The sequence below is a fragment of the Rissa tridactyla genome, chromosome 2, assembly GCF_028500815.1.
Source record: "Rissa tridactyla isolate bRisTri1 chromosome 2, bRisTri1.patW.cur.20221130, whole genome shotgun sequence".
NCBI lineage: Eukaryota > Metazoa > Chordata > Aves > Charadriiformes > Laridae > Rissa > Rissa tridactyla.
This window is the reverse complement of record NC_071467.1, coordinates 34459767-34483227: the sequence shown is the minus strand read 5'-3', so window position 1 is coordinate 34483227 and position 23461 is coordinate 34459767. Positions and strand designations below refer to the sequence as shown.

General features: G+C 37.5%; 1 protein-coding gene across 6 annotated transcripts in view; it reads left to right on the top strand.

Moving 5' to 3' along the window:
• Positions 1-23461, top strand: part of HNF4G (hepatocyte nuclear factor 4 gamma) — a 64405-nt gene that overhangs the window by 23638 nt on the left and 17306 nt on the right. For 2 of the 6 annotated variants that reach the window (XM_054192334.1, XM_054192336.1), the window contains exons 2-3: positions 21351-21519; positions 23113-23207. In XM_054192334.1, coding sequence (XP_054048309.1) covers positions 21374-21519; positions 23113-23207 — 241 coding nt within the window. In that variant the 5' untranslated portion in view covers positions 21351-21373. Of the gene's footprint in view, positions 1-2245; positions 3322-7741; positions 7812-17182; positions 18444-21350; positions 21520-23112; positions 23208-23461 lie in introns of those variants that run through there. The other 4 variants (XM_054192335.1, XM_054192332.1, XM_054192333.1 and 1 more) reach the window with 4 other exon arrangements.

The window sequence follows — 23461 nt, the reverse complement described above, 5'->3', positions numbered from 1 at the left end:
AAGACAAAGTAAAATCTACTGTCATTTTAATACAACGTAGTAAGAAATCCAACAGTTGCCTCTTCCAGGTTCAGAAATACTATGATTTTTTGATCCTGAAAAATAGTTCTGTGAAAGAATTTCTCTAATTTCAACAGTACTCTAAAGCCATGTTGGCTTCATGATATATAAATTATTTTGAAGTGATTTTTGTATGTAGGGAATTAACTAAACAAAAAGAAAAAAACAAAGAGAGAAGAGATTGACTGAAAAGGGGCAAGTGGGACAGCGAAAGAAAAGAGAGAAAAACGTTTGGAAGGAAAGACTGGAACATTCATGCCACATGGGTGAAGTGAAAGTAAGGTGACTCTGTAGACATTTTACATGACATAAAGAGGCAACCCGAAAAAAATAAAATGGATTATTTTTTGCAAATAGGAAAACCCAACCAACCAACCGGGGATGGTCCAAAGGTGAAACTAGAAGTATCCAGACTGGAAGTAAATGACTGTATTTTGGCTGTCACTGTAATTGTGACTGTCACCAGTCACTGTGCTGTGATTGGTCCCTAGATTTTTTTGGTAGATTGTTATTTGCCATTTTTAAATCAAAATGCGTTCTTCTAAAGGACAACTACATGTTCTTGGTCCCCATTAGGAATAACTGGATCAAGTTTCACTTTTTTGTGTTATTTAGAAGTCACTGTAGATTATCAGAGTGTCCCCTTATGGGAATTATGTTGCTTAAAGCTTCTTAGAAAATAATATAAATGGTGAAGTAAAGACAGAGGAAACTCTGCTTAAACACTCAGTAGATAACTATAGCTCTTTAAATGGAAAAGATGTGGTATTTTAAAGGAACGGATTTTAGATCGACAGAGAAATGATTGTAAAAATAATCACAATATGCTATAGTTAGTACAGCTTAAATTTGACTGCTTGTCAAGTATTTTGAGGAGAAGAAAGTCTGATTTGCCATCAAATTCACAAGTACATAGTTAGATTTTAAATACCTTTCTTACCACTAAGGATACGTCTACAGTCTAATAACAACAGCCACCAATCTCTGATGTTTCAGCCATTTAATGTACCTAATTTGGACAGTACACTCAAAGGCTAAGACACACATTAACACATTTTAACACAACCTCGGTGCAGCTATACAAATTTTGCGCTGCATCTAACTCACCTCCAGCTGGGTCTCAGTATGGGCAGCAGAAGTGCAGCCAGTACCCGTCTGGTGAGGCAGACCCGATGGCCGCTTCCACCACCATTCTGCCACCCCTGAGTCAACTCCTTCGGTATTGCTCTAAAAGCAAATGGATTTGGGCTGAATTTGCAAAGCCTCCTCCCCGTCCCTCCCCCCCCCCCCCCACCAAACTAATCCTTCTTTCTGTGAGGGGTTTTTTGGTTTGTTGGTTTTTTTTTTTTGCATGGTTTGTGTGAAGCAGGCTTTAAAACACTGGGCATAAGTCTGAGAGTTATGATAACCAGGGATTTGAGATGGAGGAGAATTAGAAGCAGCTCCGGGTATCAGTGGGTACGAAGGTCTCCGTCATTAAGGACCACGACTAAATAAACATGCTGCGATATGATTGCTTTATTGCTCTTTGCTCATTTTATGTCATTTTATTGCCTTACTAATGGCTATAGGATTAGGTGTATAAGGGAGTGCTGAAAATGGAGAACTAAAAGAGGTACATAAAAAAGTGTGCGCTTCCCATAGAGATTCCAACTTTTCCTCATCATGGATGATGGAGAGGCTAATTTACCTTGCATAGATAAACGAGGGTAGGGAGAGAGGCACAGAGGGACTTAAAGAACATATCCATTTCTAGGCTTCATCCTCACTTTAGTACACCTGATGATTTTTATGTGCCTTTATAGTGGCCCCAGTGGGAGAGGCTGTGTCATTACAAGTAGTGCTTTTTTCCTCCACAATTAGGCAAATGCTATGTTTCTGATCCAGGGTCTACATGTGACAATATGCAGATAAGAATTAATTTTATATATATTTAACTATTAAATAAAACAGTCTGATTTCTGATATTGCCAAAATCAATCTGGTATGCTGGTGTAGCTGTATCACTTCTGAGGACAGAAAGTACTGATGGGCTAATAATTTTACTGCTTGCTATTTTGCATGCACTGCAGTTTAGAAGATCAATAAAGAATGTAGTGCCTCAGCAGACCTACAATTTAGACTCCAAGAATCTCTGTTCTTGACTAAAGTCCTGTTGCAGCTACATAAGGGGAGCTAGTTTCATCCCTGGTGTCTAGAAGTGATATTCTACGTTGGCAGTTTCTTCCAAGGGAAAGAACGATGTATGACGCATAAGGTTTCTGGGAAAGTAAAAAGCCAAGCAAAAAATGCTGTCTTAGCTGAAGCCAGTGGATATATATATATTTTTTTTTTTAATAGGAGAACCTAAAAATGACATGCTTTTATTTGGATCTTAATAGCATGGAGTTACATTTGTGATGCAGAAAAAAAAATGTCTTTCAGAACTTTGTGAGTGGTCAGGGTATATTTTATTTGTATTTAAGAATTGCTCATAAATGCATAGATTACACACATATAAGAATGATCAGAATTGATAGGTAGCATTGACATGAATATACATAAAACAAACAAAAAAAGATAGTGACAGCCCAGCTAAAGCTTAGCATTTAAAAGTGCAGTTCACCCAAGAAAAGTCAGCAAACCTGCAAGAGTTGTAAAGTAGTTCTCAAGGTTACTACAAAATGTCCCTTTGTTTCCTTCATGCCTTCATCGTTCTTGAAACCCTCTCCACATAGTCAAATTAAACTTATTTCTCTTTCAGTCCTTCCTACTACAAATCCTGTTTTACTATGTAGTTTACCCAGTACCTAAACATTAGAGTCATCCGAAGAACAGGGAATCTTTTATTCATACACTTCCATGTCAACAGTTCTGCAGTCTTAAAAAACATTTTGTCTTTTATTCCCTATATGTAATCCTTCCAGATAGTATTTCAAGACATTGTATAAATTCTATGCTTTTTTATTCTACAAGCAGAAGAAAATCTGGCATCAACATTGTCTGATGACTTAAGCATTTTCTTGAAGTTTCTTTAATCTTCAGAAATGCCTTTGTACCTTGAGTGAAAGCACTGTATTCTCAACCTTTATAATCCAAATAAGAATTTTTTGTAGGAGCATAGTTGGTTTGCATTGCAGGTAGCTTAGCATTTATTTTACTCTTATTGGCTGCAGGTATTACCTAGAGGTGAGGATGGAAACACAGCCTAGGAAATCAGCCTTCCCTCATCTGTGTATGGAGAGCTGAAGCTTCTGTACTCTGTTGTTTTCGTTTTTGAATGTAAGTAAAATTTTGCTGCATGCTTCACTAACCTCCTTGCTTGCTAGAGACTCTATCATTAGCAGTCCTATTTCGACACGCCGCTCTCAGAAAATGATGGCCATTTGAAGACGCAGCTGTTGGAAAGATCATGTGCTCCTGAAAGCCACATAAATACCTATGAAATCGGAGAAATTGGTGGTAGGCTGGTGGAAGGTATGCACACCCCAAACATTTTTGCTAAATGATAGTTATGTTGCTCACCCAAAGCCGTGTGTGCTCTTTATCAGGCAATTGCTTCCTCATCGTATCTTATTACTTTCCTCAGTTGTCCAGATTTTTCAATATCCTCTGGGAAAGATGAACAGAAGACCTGTGAACCGCTAGTTTCTTCTTCCTTTTTTTAATTCGTATACTTTAGTCAGTTAATTAAGGACTTTGCAACTCCAACATGTATTGACCTTGAAGACCCAGTCCTTGAAAGGTGATTATTTTTTTCTATTGATTTCATTAAATTTTGCATGATCAGATATTCTTCAGTTCTGGGCCCTAAACATACAAGACTTCAAAAAGTATTTTTTCCACTTTCTTAAGTGAATTCTACTGTGAACGTTTCCCTCTGTCCCCCAGTGAACTCCATGATTCTTGTTCCTTCCTACTCAGCAGCAACTCGTGTGTTTTGAATTCAGTCCCACTTGTTCATCAGGATGATTTTTTGCACATTTTCCCTGTTTAATTATATAACGCCACATTTGCTCAATTTGTGCAAACATCCTTTGGACTTGTTACAATTTGATTTTCTGTCAAGGATAGTTCCAAAGAAGAGCAAATGATGGGCAAAGGAAATGATGCCGGTGTGTATCTCATTTGCAATTCTAATAGCGGCTTTGTGAATTTGAACACGTTAGTAAAGAGCACTTCACTCAAGTGCACATTACCGCCGAACTTGCTAAACATGTCTAAGAATAATGCTACTCCAATCTGGGCAAATTAGATGGATAACATCATTTGCAGCAGTTGTTAATTATGTATCAGCTGCAGTCACAGCATAATTCTGCTAATTGCTTATCGCGCTAAGGTTAACTTTCTGTCATTTATATTTGTTTAATTCATAATTAGAATAACACACTTGATATTGTTTGCTGTCCACTTTTAAAAAAAAAACATTAATGATGCAAATGTTCAGCAACATAAGACTAGAAGAGATCTCCTGAATTATCAACTTTGCTGATGTCATCAACCCACGTAATATCTTTCATAAATTTCTCTCTGTGTCTTAAAACCAGTTAGATTCCTCACCTCTGCTACTTAAATGGAGGTTTGTTACAGTGTCGTGACCCTGCCATGTTTAGATGCTTTCCACTTGCCAGCCTCAAATTTATGTCTTTGTTCTTTTGGCAGCATTGTTTTACTGTCTAAATAATTTTTCCCCCTATGATGTTACCATGCATGATTTATTTGTAGAATACTCTCTCACTTCTCACTTCCCGGAGATGGGCAAACCAAGTCCTTTTAGTCTCCTTCTATAAGATCTACATTCTCATGCCCTGAACATGGCTGGCAAGCCATTAGTGCTCCTTAATTCCAGCTGTAATGGCAGCTTTTAACTCCCCTGCCTCGTGCAGATGGAAGTAGAAATGCCATTCACTGTCAGACGAATGACAGATAGCAGGAGGTGTAGATGAGTTCTGCTGGCTCTACAAAATGTGCCCAGAAGTACTGGTGGAAGCATCTGGCTGACTTCTTATTCTGGCTAAGTGAACAGATATGGCAGTATTTTAATGAAAACTGTTTGAGACAGCTAAGTCAATCTTTTCAAACCAAGTCCATCATAGTAGCTTAATTTATGTATACATCTGAAAAATAGGGAATGCCATAGTAATTTAGCCAGGGGAGGCTAGAAAGGTATTGTGATTCTTAGAGAATAAAAATTCAATCAAGACTTGAGAAACTGGGTGACAATTGAGAAACAAATTAGGGCACTGGCTGGAGAGAACTCTGCTGAGAAGAACCAAGGGGTCTTGGTAGGCAGTGAGGAGAGCATGAGCCAGCAGTGTGTCCTGTGAGCAGAGGGTCAACAGCATCCCAGGCGGTATCAGCAGGATCAAGGGAAGTGATTATTCCCTTTTACTCAGCACTCGTTGGGTAGCATTTAAAAAGGTGCACCCAGTTTTACCCCCTCCCCGCCCACCCGCACCCTTCTTTCTTCCAGGAAAGACTTGGATAAACTGGAGGAAATTCAGCAGAGGGCCACCGAGATGGCCAGGGGCTGGAACAACCTGCCCAGTTGAGGAGTAGCTAATGGACCAGAACTGTTTCAGCCTGGAGATGAGATGGCTTTGGGAGAGGGGGCCTCACAACAGCGTCTGGTACCTCAGGGCAGTTTGTGAAAATATGGAGCCAGGCTTTTCCTTGTGGTGCAGGTGGGAGGACAGAGGCTATGGACACAAGTTGAAACAGGAGAATTTCAGGCTGTATGTAAGGAGAAAATTTCCCCCATCTGAGGACCAGGGGGACCAGGTCCAGCAGAGGAACAGGACGCCCAGAGAGGTTGGGCAGTCTCCATCCTTCACCGTATTTCAAGATATGAGTGGATAAAGCCCGTAGCAGCCTGGTCTGACCTGCATTGAGGAGAAAGTTGAACTCTATGATCTCCTGAGCTCCTTGAAGTTAAGGAGTAGGAATGTATTCAGGATTCCTCATGTCTATTATGGTATTTCATATAGTTTCTCCTTTTGCACTCATGAAACTGATTATCATGTGTCATAAAAATGCCCAGCCTTTCAGTTCACTTCTGTAGCTCTGCTTTCTTGACTGAATTTTATATTAAGATCCCCTTCAGCAAATAACATCAAGACAGTAATATTTTTAATAATTCTTTTTTCATAATTTTTTTCTTTTCCTTCTTTTTCTTTTTCTTTTTCTTTTTCTTTTTCTTTTTCTTTTTCTTTTTCTTTTTCTTTTTCTTTTTCTTTCTTTTTCTTTTTCTTTTTCTTTTTCTTTTTCTTTTTCTTTTTCTTTTTCTTTTTTCTTCTTTTTCTTTTTTCCTTTTCCTTCTTTTCCTTTTCCTTTTCCTTTTCCTTTTCCTTTTCCTTTTCCTTTTCCTTTTCCTTTTCCTTTTCCTTTTCCTCTTTCTCTTTTTTCTTCTTCCTTTTCTTCCTTTTCTTCCTTTTCCCTTTCCCTTTCCCTTTCCCTTTCCCTTTCCCTTTCCCTTTCCCTTTTCCTTTTCCTTTTCCTTTTTTTTTTTCTTTTTTCTTTTTCTTTCTAAAACAAATGAAAAAAGTGACTTCACTTATGTAAAATAAAACTGCTTACAACAATGATTCTGAAGACTTGGGGGTCCCAAAGTAATTGTTTCTGCCACACTTCCTAGGAATGGTTTGATTTCAGATTATTTTTTTTTTAACTGTTCTTTCCAAGACAGCAGTAGACAACAGTGCTGTAGTTTTCTTTCATTTTTTTCCCCAAGAACACTATGCAGATCAAACAAGGCAAATCACATCAATCTTTGATTAGAAAGTATTTATCGTGTCTTCTATCCCCGACATTTATTATATGTAAAAAAAAAAAAAAGCGTAAAAAAGAAGTTGCAGTGTTTTAGTTGCACTTATTCAAATGCCCAGGCAAGGCCAAGTTTTAGCAAGAAGTTGCATCTTCATTAGACCAAGCAGGACATCCACTTCAAACAGCCAGTGTTGACATTCTCTTTGGTACAGCGATTGGGTTATTGCTGTTATGGCAGTCAGTCTGTACAGTTAGACCTTATATCACCTGAAAAAGAAAATACTGTTACGCCTATTTTTTCCACTCACCTGCAGATTCTGAAAGTTTTCAAAATACTTCTTCATGGTATTTGTAATAAAACCTTAACATAAAGGTTAGGATACACCCAGCAGTGACCTTTTCATCACCTGACTAAATGAAGTCATCTTTGTTTCCTTGCTTGCACACCACTGCTACCGACTCAGCCTTCCTGATTCCTAAACAAATATGTTCTGCAGCTCCTTCTGATTAGGACATTCTTTTCTACTGTGATTTTGCTTCTTTTTGGAAGTTGAAAGACTTAAGTTTTCATAGGAAGTTACTTTTGCCATTCTCACAAATCAGCTAGGGATATTTAAATACTAATGTGTTTCAAATGCTGACGTATTTACAGAACTTACTGATCAAAAGTGGACTGTCACCTTAGATATTTTCTCACATGTCTAATTAAAGCACTGTTATCTGGAAGATGAATCAGTTTTAAGTGTTGTCAGGGCATTTAATCAGTAAAGAGTACAGTTTACAGCTGCTTTTTCTCCTTAATCAGATGAAAAGAGGGATATCTTTACTGCATGTTTTTGAAAAATCACCAAAACCTTGGAGTGCAACAACTTTTGTGTGTCTCCTGAGATAAATTTAACAGATTAGTTGTGATTTCTCCTTTTTCTTTTTGACGTAGAGTGTAGCTTTGGTAAGGAAGCTTAACTTCCAGTGGAAGGCCGTTCCTGTGGCTGTATCTACACTCTGGGGTAAGTGCATCACAGTCCTGCTCCCAGGAGGTGCACCTGAGTAATGTCTCTGCAAGGTGGGGAAGTGACCTGTGTTCTCCGCATGCCTTGTATTTCTGGTTCCCTGGGCCAGAGGGGGTATCAGCTAGGCTCTGACTTTGTGTGCTTGGTGTACTTCCAAAGGAAAGCAGAGAGGCCTGTCCTCCAGTCACAGGGATTTTTGGGTACACATTCAGAAGCCAGGAGTGCAGGCAAGACCATGCAGGATAGCTGTCCCACAGTTAGGAATGGTATCGTAACATTTGCTTTGTTGCTTTCTGTTATGAGGGATGATCTTCACCTAGCTTTTTTTTTTTTGTTGTTATATTACATATCATTCTATTTTTATCAAATGCAGAGATACCTGGGTCTGATTCTGTTAATCCTCACTTGGTATAGTGTCCATCATTTTGTGACTGCACGCGTCGCCATTCGTTTTAAGTTGGCTGACCCTCTTATTGAAACTCGGGCCCTCTGAAGCATAACTTAAGTTGGAGAAAACATTCATTATGTGAACTAGGAGTGTAACGATATTTGAATTTGTTTTAAAATGTGATAAAGGGTTTTTTTTTCTGGCATTCATAACCTGTAGCAGGTGGGCTATAAGATATATTTTCATTTTTGAGAAAGTGCTCAGGTGGATAGTGCAGGAGGTGGGTCTCCACCCAAGGTCTCCACCTTCACCTCTCTGGTCAGATTTTGGGGAGTCATTTGCGTAGATTCACCTCACCTAACTCTAGATGTCTGTTGCGTTTGTGTGAGCACTTTAGTTAGACAACCAGCGGGAAGAAATGGGTGTTTCAATTCAAGAGGTGATTCAGTTCAACCTACTGTTAAAGATAAGTTTGATGAATCTGTTTAGATGTGCCTGTTTACGATATAGAAAGGGAGTTAGGCATTTAGTTTACATGCAGATGACTATATTGTAGACACGTGGACTCAAGTGTTATAAACACTATCTTTAGTTGTCCTTTGCCTCAGTTCTCTGTTCATAAAAAGGGGAATGTAGTTTGTGCCTCTCTCAAAGGTATGGAGATAATGTTAGTGACTGCAAGGTTCTCAGATAAAGTGATGGAGCCTACCTACATGAATACATTAAAAACAAGGAATACAGCCACCTGAATATGTGCAGAAAACCCACCCAGACACAGCTATTATCTATCATACTTAAAGTAGGCCTGATCACATAGCTTACATTACTGCAGCCACACATAACTTTTCAGATTGTATCTTGATGATTTGCATTGTGTTTTTTCTCATAACTGCAGCTGTGACCATTTCTCAAAGTTTCCTCTTACCTGCTCTTAAGATAGAGACTAAGCACAACATTTCAGGACTGCTTCTTTCATAGTTTCCATGCCAGGGAATTTTTTTTCCTGCTCAGCTTGATCGGTGTTCTGGTTTTATTAATCAGAGATGCAGCCCATCTAATTTTTCTAATATTTATCATCAGCTTTTAAAAGGGACTTTTACTGGTTTTGAGCTTATTAAAATCACTGTTAAAAAAATCTGTTGGGAGAAGATATATCTGCATTTCTTGGAAGTCACAGAAGTTAATGTTTTATTCCTACCTGAAACACACCTAGCGTGTGTTAAATTAAGAGATAACCACTGGCCAATTGCAGAGTGGATCTGTGTGTATACAGCAAAGAATAGACTGAAGCTCCTTTTCCAGAAGATTGTGTTTTATGTGCACTGGGGTCTGAATTTACTGCACCTACAATGTAGATGCCTCTGCCCATAAAGATATCAAGTGTTCATGGCCTCCCCAATCCTTAGGACAGCCCTGTTGTTTGTATTTTCAAGGAGATACTGTTATTTCATGTTTGCTGAAACCAAGAATGACTTTGTTCTCTTAAGGAAAATAATTTAATAATTTTAATGTGAAATTTCTTGGTTTATGACCTAATGCAATGGTTTCCTTGTCCCAATTTAGTATTTTTAGAAGCTTTGGGTTGTTGTTTTTGATATACTTTATGAGCTATATTTTCAGCAGTACTCAATCTCGTCATGTATTATTGTTCTCAGAGGGAAAAGCATCCCTTTGAAAATCAGGGTATTTTACATGCATGCTTCCCCAGGAGGTGAGTTGGTCTAAAAATCTTCATATGTATTTGATGGATAAAATCAAGTTATTTTGATACTTTAAAGAGCTGAGCCAAAATATCATTGAAACAGAAGATATGCCTTTATGCTTTCGTGTTGTTCCTTTAATCGGGTAGTATTTTGAATTTTCTCTCACTTTTTCATATTTTCAATTTAAACACATAGGCTTTAACATGCTCTGAACTTCTCATTAACTGATTTTTGTAACAATGAAAATGAGAGAAGTTGTCAAGTTAAGCATAACCATGCTAGTGTCTTGGAAGAGTTAAATCAAGTGTGTTGACACAACGTTCTTTCTGCAGGAATGTGATGAGTCAGTTTAGACTCTAGTTAAAAATTTTAATTTTAGACAGAGTAACTGAAAATAATGGGACTTGTGTGACTATTCAGTTATTTAATTAGCCTTTTACGTAGGACCAAGAGTTATATAGTCACTAGTATGGGCAGAAGTGTACCGAGTTTGTTTTGAAACATTACGTAGAATATATAACTCAATTCATCAGGGGATACAATATAGAAATCAGAAGACTTGCTGCGATTAATTCATCACCCAGAAAAGAGAGATTCTAGGCAGGCCGAAAAAAAAACCCAAACAAACCTTGCCTTGATACTGGTTAACCTTTTTTTGAACTCTTTTATTGCGTATGACAAAGGCAAGGGTGTTTATCTGTGAAAAAAAAAATCTCATTATATGGTATTTTTCAAGATAAATGTGGATAAATTGTAAGTCGAGTTTATCTAACTGGCTATATAAAACATTGTTTATGAGCAAGTTTGCATAAAAACCTGCCAAGGAGTCTTGTTAAGACATTACTAATCACCCGGGGATGACTGAACAAGTGTTTAGTCTTGCTTATCAATATCACGATGGGTTGGTTTTATCTTACACCTGAACTCTTTCCTCTTTTCTTCTCATTTCATTCTGCTCTCCGGAACAAGTCTCTGATTAATTTTTCTGTGTGTACCAGAAAATAAGTTACCTGATTTAAGCAAATAATTAACAAGTGACTCCAGTTATTTAACTGTAACTCAGCAAATCTCACCACAAAAATCTGTGCTACAAAAATCCTTTAAGCCCTCTAAACTGGCAACACTTCATGGCTATTGTGAGTTTTCAAGAATAAAATGAACTAAAGAATGTTAAGTTAAAATAGAAATATTAAATACTAAAGTCTACCTAGTAGTAATTCGCATACCTAACCGTAAACCTTATCTGTTGCTATGTAAAAAGCAAAATTATCCTATATTTTGTCCTTTCTCCCCATGAAAATGCACAAGTTTTTGATAGTGCCTGCTAACCCCAGATAGGGTTAGCAAATTTACTGTTAATCTGGACACAAAGCCAGCACAGGAATGGATTGAAGTTGCAAAATACAGATTTACTACTAGCTCATGGAGAGAATCTGCACATGAGCAATACAGTGTCAAAAATTATTAGGGTCCAGTTTGGAGGAAGGAGAGCTTCCCCTCTCAAATCCATTTTTGTAGGTATAATGGATAATTCAGGAGGCAAATCCAGCTGTCACAAAAACACCGCAAATGAATTCCTGTGTGTACATCTATACATATACCCATACTTTTACATATGTATATATTACCCAAGATTTTAAATCTGCATAACATTTGGTATCTATATATGTTGCAGTCTACTATGGGCAGCCTCCTGGAACAGCTAGGTAAAGGAATATGACTACTCTGTGTCCTCAGTCTTTACCTCCTAACCCCTGTACCTGGCATACTGTGTTCTGACTGACTAGACTAGACTAGACTAGACTGTTTCAGTTGGAAGGGACCTGCAATGATCCTGTAGTCCAACTGCCTGACCAGTTCAGCACTGACCAAAAGTTAAAACATGCTGTTAAGGGCATTGTCCAAATGTCCTCTCAAACACTGACAGGCTTTGGGCATCGACCACCTCTCTAGGAAGCCTGTTCCGTGATTGACCACCCTCTTGGTAAAGAAATTCTTCCTAATATCCAGTCTGAACCTCCCTTGGCACAGCTTTGAACCATTCCCGCATATACAATCACTGGATACCAGGGAGAAGAGCTCAGCACCTCCGCCTCCACTTCCCCTCCTCAGGAAGCTGTAGACAGCAATGCCACCCCTCAGCCTCCTTTTCGGCTGACTGTCATCAGGCTTCCATTTCGCCATTAGCTATCCCTCTAAATATTCCCATAGAAATGTCTTTCTTCAACAGGCACCATCATGGCCTTGCCTCTTCCATCAGCCAGACACACTGCTCACCGTAAGTGCAGTTGCACGGCTACTTGTTGGCATTTTGTGGTGGCCTGTATACAGTGGTCCATGTATGATGTCTCGGCTATGAGATGGCTTTTCCTGGACTATTTCCTGCTCTTCAGCAGTGGTATTACTTGGTGAAAGGCTGTCTTATGCTAAATTGACGACAGAAATCTCAGAGGAAAGTTTTAAGGGTATTAGCTGCTGACACAGAGGAGTTATAGGTGTAATCCAGCTCTCCTTAGTTGAAGAAATTCGCTGCAACATGAGGATAATAAAAAAGTGAAATAATAAGAATAGCAAAAATCTTCCTGAATCTGGTTGGTAATCAAGGGCTAGAGAGTGCAGCTGCAAGACCACCACACACAGGGGGACCACTGGTTTCACTAAGCCATTGACAGAAAGAAGCACAGAACATCTGGAAAATACAGAAGAAATGTCAATAATTTTGATCTGTGCAGATTGTGGTTGAATGCAATGAATACGAGAATCATCCTCAAAACATACCTTTCTGTTAGAGAGAGCGCAACTAAGGGTTTGCGAACTGGAATGTGTCTTGTACTTTGTGAGATGCTACCCAAGGCACTCACTGATATATGTGCGCGTGTGTAAGTGATAAATAAAATCAGATAAACCAGATGATAGCTTTGTTTACCTTGACCTGAAGTAGCAGATATAACATCTTCCCTTTGCATATGACACCATTATATTGCTGCTGCTATGCTAGTAGCATATCCCCTCAATGACAGTGTGGCATATAAAGCGAATAAATCATTTATCCTTTTAGAATAAGCTGCAGAGAATGATATTTGGAATAGGGAGGGAGGATCTGAAAGCGAGCTATATCCTGAGCCAGTTTAAATTATCTTCAAAATTATCCTGCAGCAACTGTTCTTCAGGCTCAAAATACTTTAGAGCTTTCATATTCCTTTGATATTTCCCCTCAAGTTACAGACAGGGCAAAGACCCTACTGGATGCAAGATTAAAATTGTAAATTTCACTTCATAGAATTTGGAGTATAAAGTCTCTTGCTCTGCTTTGAAACTCTGATGTAGACTGTTCATTGACATCTTCATAACTATTTTGGGACTACTTCAGTCTTGAAAAACATGCTAAATAGGGTGGGTCCACAGTGTTTGACAAGTCAGAAGCCAGGCAAGCTCTTTGTTTTCTGTGTTTATTCATATTCATGGCTGCTGAAGTTGTAGCTGGGTGTTCCAAAAGACGGATACTTTATGAAGCCAAAAGTGTAAATATAAAGACAATTCAGACCTTGCAGTAACGGTCCTTTCCCTGTTACTCCAAAATGAAAAAAAGAAAAAACAACCCTCATCATAACTTATAAAAGAAAGCTATGTCTTTTTGCTGTATGATACAGTGGAACTCAACATAATGAATCACCGATTCAAATGAAAAAAGAGGCAGATTCAATATGTGCAAGAATCTCATTTTTATAGAATGCCTGGGGTGGTCTAAGTGTCTAAAAATGTGTGTAATGGAAAGAGGCTTAGCCTAGATTTCCCACAAAGATTTGTACTTATGATTTGTACCTGGCATGATTTGTTGCAGCTAATCTTACCACCTTGCCTAATAAGTGTGCCGTGAAACCCTGTTATTCAATTCTGGTTGCTTTAGCAACTTTTCTAGTGTTTGATATAGCCACTATATTTTTAGGACAAAGTCAAAAGGAAGATGTAAAATGAAAAGGCACAGAAGCATCTAAGTGCCATAAATTTACTTGGTGAAGCTGATGGCTGATGCTGGGTTTGAGAAGTGCATATGAGACGGTGCCTTTGATCATCTTACTGGAAGCAGTTGTTGTGCTGTACATTTACTCTCATGATTCACAAATTGTTCTGAAAAATGCTTTAACCAGCTCAAAGGCAACTTTTTCCTTGTTTGGCTCTCAACTTTTTTTTTTTGCGGGGGTGGGGGCATGACGGTATTGAGAGACTTGCTGTAATGTTTTGGAGTTGTAGAGGACTCTAGCCATGTTTCCATCATGGTATCTAGGTCTTGAGCACAAAAGGCTATTTATTTTACAAGAAGTCTAAGAAGTTTGGTAATACACGTTTAGATTTTATCACTGATTTTTAGATGTGATTCAGCTCTGACTTTTTTTTTAATAAAAAGCCACCTATCTCTAGCAAATAAAGTAATACCACAGTGTTACAAATCTTTTAATCTCAAACACGTCACAATTTTATATGTTTTAGAATAAGAGTAAACATTTCCCAGTCATTACTCATGGACCATTTATGAAATCCATGGGGGTGTGTAGCAGCAGAGATGATGTGATGGTGACCAGCAGTGTTCCCCCGGCGCTGAGGGTGTGTTACAGGAGGGGGACACCAGTCTCTGGTATTACATGGGTGTGTGTCTTTGCAAGCCAAAGATGAGATTCCTCACTGGCGTGCAGAAGTTTGCACACCCTTTCCTGCGTAGCAGGCTTTTGGCAAATAAACTCCCTAACTCGGAGATCTTTGAGTTTACGGTAGTAAGGAGACATTCTGGCTCAGCTTGTATGGATTCGTTAGGGCTGGTTAGTACAGACTCCCTGCGTACCCTGTCTCACGTGTGTACCAGCAAGTAGGAGGGGAGACGCATCAAAATGTGTGTTTTATCAACATACTGGATAAATATGCCAGCTTATTGACAGAAGTAGGATGCCTTCTGGGTATGTCCACCATAACTCAATGTACTTGCAAAACAAGCAACACTGTGAAGCTGTGTTCCTTACTCAGAAGACATGGGAAACAAAAAAAACCCAAACCGTTTAAATTAAGACTTTCTTCTAGGGACCTGCATTTCTTACTAAGCTGGAATGATGAAAGGACATATTACTACCTATTAAAAAAATCAGAAAACCAAAACTGTTTTCAGTAGTGATAGTAGTTTGAGATTTATTTTTATTTTCAGGAAGGCTTGTATGGAAATAACCTTGATTTTATTAGCTTGTGTTCTGTTTTATACCACAATCAGAAAGAATGATTACATTTAATATGGAGAGCTGAACAATTAACAGAGTTAATAGTCTTAAAGATAAGATAGGAATGCTTTCTGTATGTGATTGTAAGGTCATCAGATTTAAAGAAAAAATCCCAACAAAACCACATGAAGAAAACCATTATTGTGTAGCTTTCTCTTTCTTCGCAATTGCTGTGAAATTTATTTTGAAAAATCATTTCTCACTCAAGTTTACAGTATCAGTTTTCTCAGAGGAGTGGTTCACAGTTTGACTTTCTGCTGAAACTTCTGCTTACCTAAGGCTAATATTTCTTTGCTGTCAGTAGTAGATGACTTGACTTAGAATTTGAGAGAACATCTCACACAACAAGCTGCAAGGTCGTTCAGAATTTGAAAAACAGCGTAGGTGTCCAATCTGAAAAGAAACCTCGGTGTGGTGGTCTGAATACTAGTGAACATTATAAAGCTTGGACTGACATAGGACCAAAAAGCTGTTCATCAGTATCTTCTTTCCTCATCTTCTCTAATTCCGGGGCTGCATTCTGATCCACCTAAGGCAGAAAGAAAGCATATTAATATTTTACAGTAGTCATTTAGTATACATTAATTGTTCATGATTTACTTCATGATGCCGAAAATCCCCCAGAAACCAGATTTTTACAAATGCAAGATTTGATTGTAAGAAGTTTCCTTAGCAATACAGGGGAAAAAATAGTATAAAGAACGTCTTTCCTGTAGTGCACATTTTTCCATATTAAAAAATCAATTGAAATGAGTTTTTATATGACAGAAGTGTGAAGGGTCAATTCATTCCCTCTCTTTAGTAGTCACTGAGGGACCTGTTTTGGCAGCACTGAAGAAGTTCTGCTAACAGCGGAGGGAATAGCAGGATTTGATCATGTCATACATGATTTCTCCCATCTTACATTCGTGCCTTTATTTCAAATTTACTCATATGCCAGAATGTTTTTGGGACTGGAGTTTTGAAATAAAACTAAGCTAGTCTTAGATATGTTTGTATTTGTGCAGCATACTATTTTGATATGAAAAAGCCGGAGATTATTTATAGAAAATCTTATCAAAACTTATGCAAAAGATAATTCTGGTTAACATGCAAACCTTTGCATATTATTTTAAGTAGCATATTAATGCAGTGAATCATTTGTCATGTAACTAGTAACTGGTTTTGTAGCAAATGCTGTACAAATACAACAAATTGTAGCAATACAACAAATTCTGCTACTGAAGAAACTTTAAACTGAGCCATCGGGTAGCATAAAATTATTCCATCTCATGATGAAACTACTGTGATTTCCTAAACAAATAAGGGCTGTCAACAAATAGCTTTTCATCAATCTTAATTTAATATGCTTCTTTAAGAAAAATTAAAAAATACTAGCTATGGTTAAAGACAGTGAAACTTTGTACACTTCCAGTACTGTGAAACGATGCTTTCTGAGTAGAATTTCTTCCATGATTGTAGGCATGAAATATTCTAACATTTCAGTCATAAACTTAAATATCTTATAAAATTCCCTTATTTTATTTGTCTCCTTGTAGTGTATAGGAAGTATTTGTAGCTACATTGGTCATTAATAAACATGCTATTCATATGAAGGCAGAACATTATAAGTTTGCCCTTTTAAAAGTAGTAACTTTTGCAGTTTTTTGATATCTCATTGAATATAGTAATGGATGAGTGGTATAAAGGAAAAGGAATAGCAGTAGGTTGACCCTCCCAAATCTGCAGAGAATTTGTGCAGTGCTCTTCAGTTTGGGGATAGCTCTGTGACTTATACAAGAATCCTGTTGTCATAATTACGTCACTGGACTCTGCTGGAGTCAGGAGGAGAACTGGCCTGAGACTGCATCTGTGTGTCCACAAGGAGACAGGATGATTTCTGCCTCAGGTAACCCTGGGGACTTGGAAATAAGAAGGGTGAATTTCAAAAGGCTTTTTATCTAGGTCTTTTCCTGTAAATTTTGCTTCTTCTTTTTTTTTTTTTTTTTTAGTCAAGGAGTTATTTTTTGGTGTCATTTTGCAGCTAGTTTTACCAAACAGCAACTGCAGGCATTTTTTCCATGCAAATACGGATTTCAGTGCTGTGTATCCAATTACTGGCTCTTATTAATTAAATGTAAACTGGGCAGTTTTCCTATATGTGTAAACTTTAATTAATTAATCTGTTGTTCAGCAGTGTAAATGGTAGTTTTCTGTAAAGAATTTATGGAGAAGTAATAACATTTGAGATTCTGCTATCCAACATTTAAAAGCACCTGATGAGCAAGTGAAATTCAGCTCTCTTGCACAGATTCAAGCAGCTTTACAGGAGGGTTTTTAACTGGGTCTGTACGTGGCACGTGTACCAACTGCTGAGCAGGGGACCTACCCAGACATTCTTCTTTTCAGAGAAGGTGAATGATATTATTTTTCCCTGTACACCTGAATGGTGCTTGAAAGCAACATGCTGCCATCGCATCTTGTATGAAGAAGGGTTAGAGCAGGAAGCCACCTTCTGAGCGCGTTCAAGGTCCCAGTGCCTAGAGCCATCGGAGCGACACAGTGTGTGATGGGGGGGATCTATAAACTGGCCTTGCTGCAGAGTCCGTGTGGCTTGAGGTCTTGGTTCAGCATGCCTACATGCTCATCGCCACAGTTAAAGCAGGCTAACAGTCGTGAAAACGGGAGGTTTTGCAGCTGCCCTTTAAAATATGATGGTGGATGTTTTGGGTATGAGGATAGTCCATCATCGTATCACACTTCTTTATTGTTCTGAAGAGGGAGAGCAAAATGACATATGAACATACAGTCTCTCTACACAGAACAACCAGAGAGGTTTGTTAGGACCGTTTCTACCGCACATTGAAAACAGCACGTGTAGCAGGGCATGGGAGATAGGAAGCTTCCTGCATGTCCTTGGGTTCACTCAAGAACTGGAACCAGTACAACTCCTGATAAGGTCATTCCATAAAGCATTCCAAGATTATCAGAAGGGTTGCACTGTATCATAAAAGAAAAAAAACACCAGGTAGAATATAGCATGCAGAAGCAGTTTTCCAGCTCCTCCCATTGCAGCACGTAAGTGACACACAGTTATAGTTAACTTTGGATTATCAATCACTGTGAAACAGAATGGGAAGGTTGTGCATTTGAGCAGCTTTTTCACTGGTTTTGCATTCAATGATGAGGCTCTCGGAACCGATACTAGACATGGAAATGGCAAACTACAGTGAAGTTTTAGATCCGACGTATACGGCACTGGAGTTCGAAACTATGCAGATTCTGTATAATGGCAATGGTGAGTTCTGCTCCATGATGCAAAATCAAGCCAGTTAACAGAAAAAGTGGAGTTTAGCAAAGCTATAAGGTGTTAGCTCAATGTTTTATTAAGGGAGCATTTGGGGGTTGTTTTCAAACTACAAATCGGCTCTTTTACACTTCATCACTAACTCTAAGTTAATAACATTATAATTCTTTAACATTAAGGAAAACAAAAGAGAAGTTATATGTAATAAAGTAACTGAACTGTACTGTCACCAGTCAGTTAATCAAAGGAAGAAAATGGTCTATTCAGCAGTTGTTTTATTTACTGTAAGACAACTGAATAACTAGTATTGACAGTTTCGACATGAAACTATATTTCATATATAACATTCAGAAGGACGGGAAGAAGTTATCCAGAAGCTTATGAAAAAAAATTAGCTACTGTTTCCTGATGCCTAGTTTCTAATATTTTATTTATTTAAATATTAATATAGCCTTTCTAGGTATGTGTATATATGAACTAGAGTGATTTTTTTTTTAGAAATTACATTGGCTTTCTAGAGGGTAATGTTTAGCTGAGAAAAACTATTTGTGTTTGTCTAATGTAGCACTTTAACTTGAGGTGGAATTTTTAATGCAAAAAATTTTTGAGAAATTGCATCAATGTTATGCTTGAAATAGGAAGCACACCATTTCATTCTGCCATCTTGAGTACCTACCAAAAAAAAAAAAGGAAAAGCCAGTCTGTTAAAGTGAAAAAAAGCATCAGACAAATGAAACCACTCTAAAATGACTTTCCAAATCTTCTAATATACTTAAAAATCGTTTTATAGCATCATAAAGTATAATTCATAGACCTATGGTAGTATGTATTTTTAAAAGGCAGAACAAATATTTAATGATTTTCAGGAAAAATACTTAGCACATGCATTTCCGCATATTCCTGCCATATACAGCCTAAGTTGCTTTCTTTTGCTGAGCTTGAAGTTTTATCTGAATTTCTGATGTTACATTACAGCAAGCTTAGTAAACAGAAAGGTAGATTTGATTGTTGGTTTAGGAAGAAAAAACAAACTTTTATGCCCTAAGTGATTTGGAAGCTATCAACAATGATTATGCAACTTTTAGATGATTTCTCTGCTTTTTGTTCTAATATGAATGATTTCATTGGTCATTTGTTTTTTTGCTGAATAACACCCTTTCAGATCTGTTAATGTTACATAAAATGGGAAAGCAGATTAAGGAGGTTATGCTGTGTTGCGTTACATGCTGGTGATAGAGCTAATTAAACTATTCACTGTAAGTGATTAGTTTGATAATTATTAGGTGTAGCCCTTTTCTGTTTAGAGCTTGCTTTGGGTTTAGCCTGAGTCTTTTCTTATAGAATTTATAAAAGCATTGTCTTGTAGCCACAGTGCTAGTCTGGAACTGAAAGCTGCCTCTTCTGTGTGTCTTTCCTAGCTGTCTAAATTAATCAGAAACACTCAGAGAAGTTTAACAAGCCACATTCAGGCAGATTATGCAGTTCTGTTGAAATCAAGGAATTTTGCAAAATCAGGTCTATTTCCCAGACAAGGAATACTAAGGAAAACAAGTATATCCTTCTGTATATACACAACTTACATTGCTATGAATTATTTCATTACTAAATTTAAATATTGTATTTTTAATTATTCTGCTGTATTATTATGGTGCAAAATTACAAAACTCCAAAAGAAAGGTTTTATATTTTTCTAGCTAAAGTAATTCTGTAACCCATTTCTAAAAATAATTTTCCAATCATGACAAACCTATTTTTAAAATAAAATCTTTACAGAACTGGATTCTTACCTCTAAAATTTCATTTTTATGAATAGTTTTTTAATATAATTCCTATCAATTATGTGTCTGTAAAACTGAAAAAAAAATGTTACTTCTTCTCCATTTGTCTAAAGAACTCTGTTTAATTTGTAAGCTCTTCAGGACAGAATGAAAATTTTATAGTGTATTTGTGTAATGCATTCCAGTTGGATCTGAATGAATAACAATATGTATCAATATCAACAGTTTTACTTTTTGACCTGTCTGCTCTTCATGAACTCATGTACTTGACGTTTGAATGCATGTTTGAATAACTAATTAACGTGGCACTCTTTCCTCTCCCTGCCTGAACTGTGAATGTTTAGGGCATACTGCAAACAGCTTTCCTTTCATAAAACCAGAAGCATAACAGAAAAAGATATTTTGCAATTATTTCTTTGAACGCATCTGTTAAGCATTGTGACTCAAAGAAGAATAAATATGTCTGTTTTGATTTCAGGTGAATTCCTTCCGTATGGCTTACAATATTCAGTGACTAATTGTTAATCACGTAGCTAATATTCTCTTGTGCAAGTAAAGTCTGCACCAATGTTCCTTTGGAAAACTAGTTCAAGGAAATAACACTTAGACAGTCCTCTTAGCATGCATTTTTCCATTAAGTATTATGCAAAAATTGTGTGGGGTTTTGTTTTTTTTTTTTTGGTCACGTATGCAATTGTGTATTTGTATGATAGTTGCCAGTTATTGCCAGCTCCTACGTGAACTGATATATGAGATCTTTGCCAGCTTACTAGGCAACACTGCTTTGTGCCAAAGTTGCTCTTCGTGTTAGCAAGAATGTATACGGAATTATACATGCAGAGTTACACTTGAATTTTTAACCCCTTGTAGTCGGCAAGAGTTCAGAGTAAAATTATTTTGTGTTGCAAACTTCATAAATTCTGCTGACCTCTTTATAACTTTGCAAGTGTTCACCTGAGTGAGAACCAGATGTAATTAGATATGCCACGCTACATAAATAGTAAGTGGCAATTAGAAGGGAAGAGGCCAGAAGAGGCCTCTATTTAAGTGCAAACTGTTCGTGGGGTGGTTGTTGAAAGGCTTGTCCGTAACTATGTATGTTGTTTTTGCCTCTTCTCAGACAGTGCAGGAGAAGCTGTCAACATGAATGCTGCTGACAACGGGGTCAGCAGTGTCTGTGCAATATGTGGAGACCGAGCGACTGGAAAACACTATGGTGCTTCCAGCTGTGATGGATGCAAGGGATTCTTTAGACGCAGTATACGGAAAAACCATGTCTATACATGCAGGTATTTAAAAAGTTAATCTAGAGGCGCTAAATTAATGAATCCAAGCAAAAATTGCTATCGCACCTTTTCAGGCTTTTCAGAATTATGTAGGGGTGTTTTCAGCTTTTTCTTAAGGAATTCTAATCAGCGCTTTTAATGAGCATGTGATTCATGGTATATTCTCATGGTTTGGAAAAAATGTCTTTTAAAGACTACTTGACACTACACATTCTGCATTCCAGATGTCTTTTGATATTGTTGATATCATTACAACACTCAAGAGCTGTTTCATTCTTTTATTTAGAATTAGAAAGGTCATCTCCTGGAAAAAAAAAAAAAAAAAAGAAAAATCCTCAGATTTTCACTGGCAATGTGAAAACTGTAGTTCTTAGCTGTTTTCTAAGAATTCCTTTCATTTTTTTTTTCTTATGAAGGCCATTTTTGAATAGAAAGTCTAAGATTAATGAGTCTTGTTTTATAGAGTGTACAAGTACATCACTTTGGGTGACGCACTGCTCTTTTGAGTGACTGTTTTGCCCCGTCAGACTGAATGGCAGTTGCTAATTTCTGGATGTCTAGCTGCCCAAATTATCATACTGCAGGTCTGTGCACCATGTTTGGCGAATTGCCCTGTGCATGCATGAGTACATAAAATGTCAGTTTTAAGCTGTCTGCAGAATATATGTCACCTCTGTGAATTTAGACAAATCAGAGAAAACTTTTTCTAAGAAATGCTTGTTACTGGAAATGTTTGCTACACTCTTCATTGGTTGTTTAATACTCTTATAAGGAAATCTTTACCTTATAGACATATCACGGTGATATAGCATAGACATATTCCGAAACTGGTGTGACAAAAGCTGATATAAGTGATTCTAAGAAGAGCTCTGCAAAACATAGACCTATTTATCTAACAAACACATGCACAACAAAAAGGCAGAAAGGAGGAGATGCCTCATATACGTTCCCCTTAGGTACACATGTAGGTATGCATGAGAGCTTGGGAAAGCCTTCTTGCAGCTTCATGCTCTGTGTGTTTCCTCATGTCTTTATTTCATTGTGGTGTTAGAAAATTTTCTTCCCATTTCCTGTTTAGATTGTCATCTGTAATGATACAACTTGTAGCTTGTTCATTGGTCTTTCCCAGAAGGAGTAAACTTTGCCAGCCAAAGGTACTGATTTCACAGCTGAGGTCTCCTCCGTGCCAGTGACCCTTGGCGTTTCCCTTGATTGTCCTTTCCTTTTTCTATTTGTAGCTTTTCTTCTTTTTTTTTCCGCCATCCACCACTATTCAATGCAGCCATTTACAGACATATCTCACGAGTAAACTGAGGTGGAAATGATGCACATAACTCTAAAATTTTCCCCACCTGCCCATTCGAGTGCATACATGTATCTATACACGCACATATATTCCTGCAAATTAAGCACATACGAAACGTCTCAAAACCGATTAATAAAAATTTAAAAAAAAAAACCACCAAAACAACAGAAGAAGCAAGTCTGTTGTTACAGACGTTATTCTGACACGCCAGATTAGTTGGTTTTCTTCTTTGCAATCAGGGTGCTGCTTTTTTAATGCTTTATACATTTACCTTTTCTTGTCTCTGATAGATTCAACCGGCAATGTATTGTTGACAAGGACAAGAGGAATCAATGCAGATATTGTCGCTTAAAAAAGTGTTTTCGAGCAGGAATGAAAAAAGAAGGTAATGGAGTAATTTATTATTTTATATACAGAGAGAAATAATCTGAATTAGTTTTAAAACGTAATAAACATTCTAAAAAACTCCAGCAGAGTAATTCAATGGAAAGTCTGCTATAGAGCCTTCATGATAGAGAAATGCTTGCATATTGAGGTGAAATATGCATTGTCTAATTTTCAGGTGGGTAAACAGTTCTAACACCTTGAGCATTAGCAAATATATGAGTTTAAAGTAAATTTGCAACTGTTTAATCCATG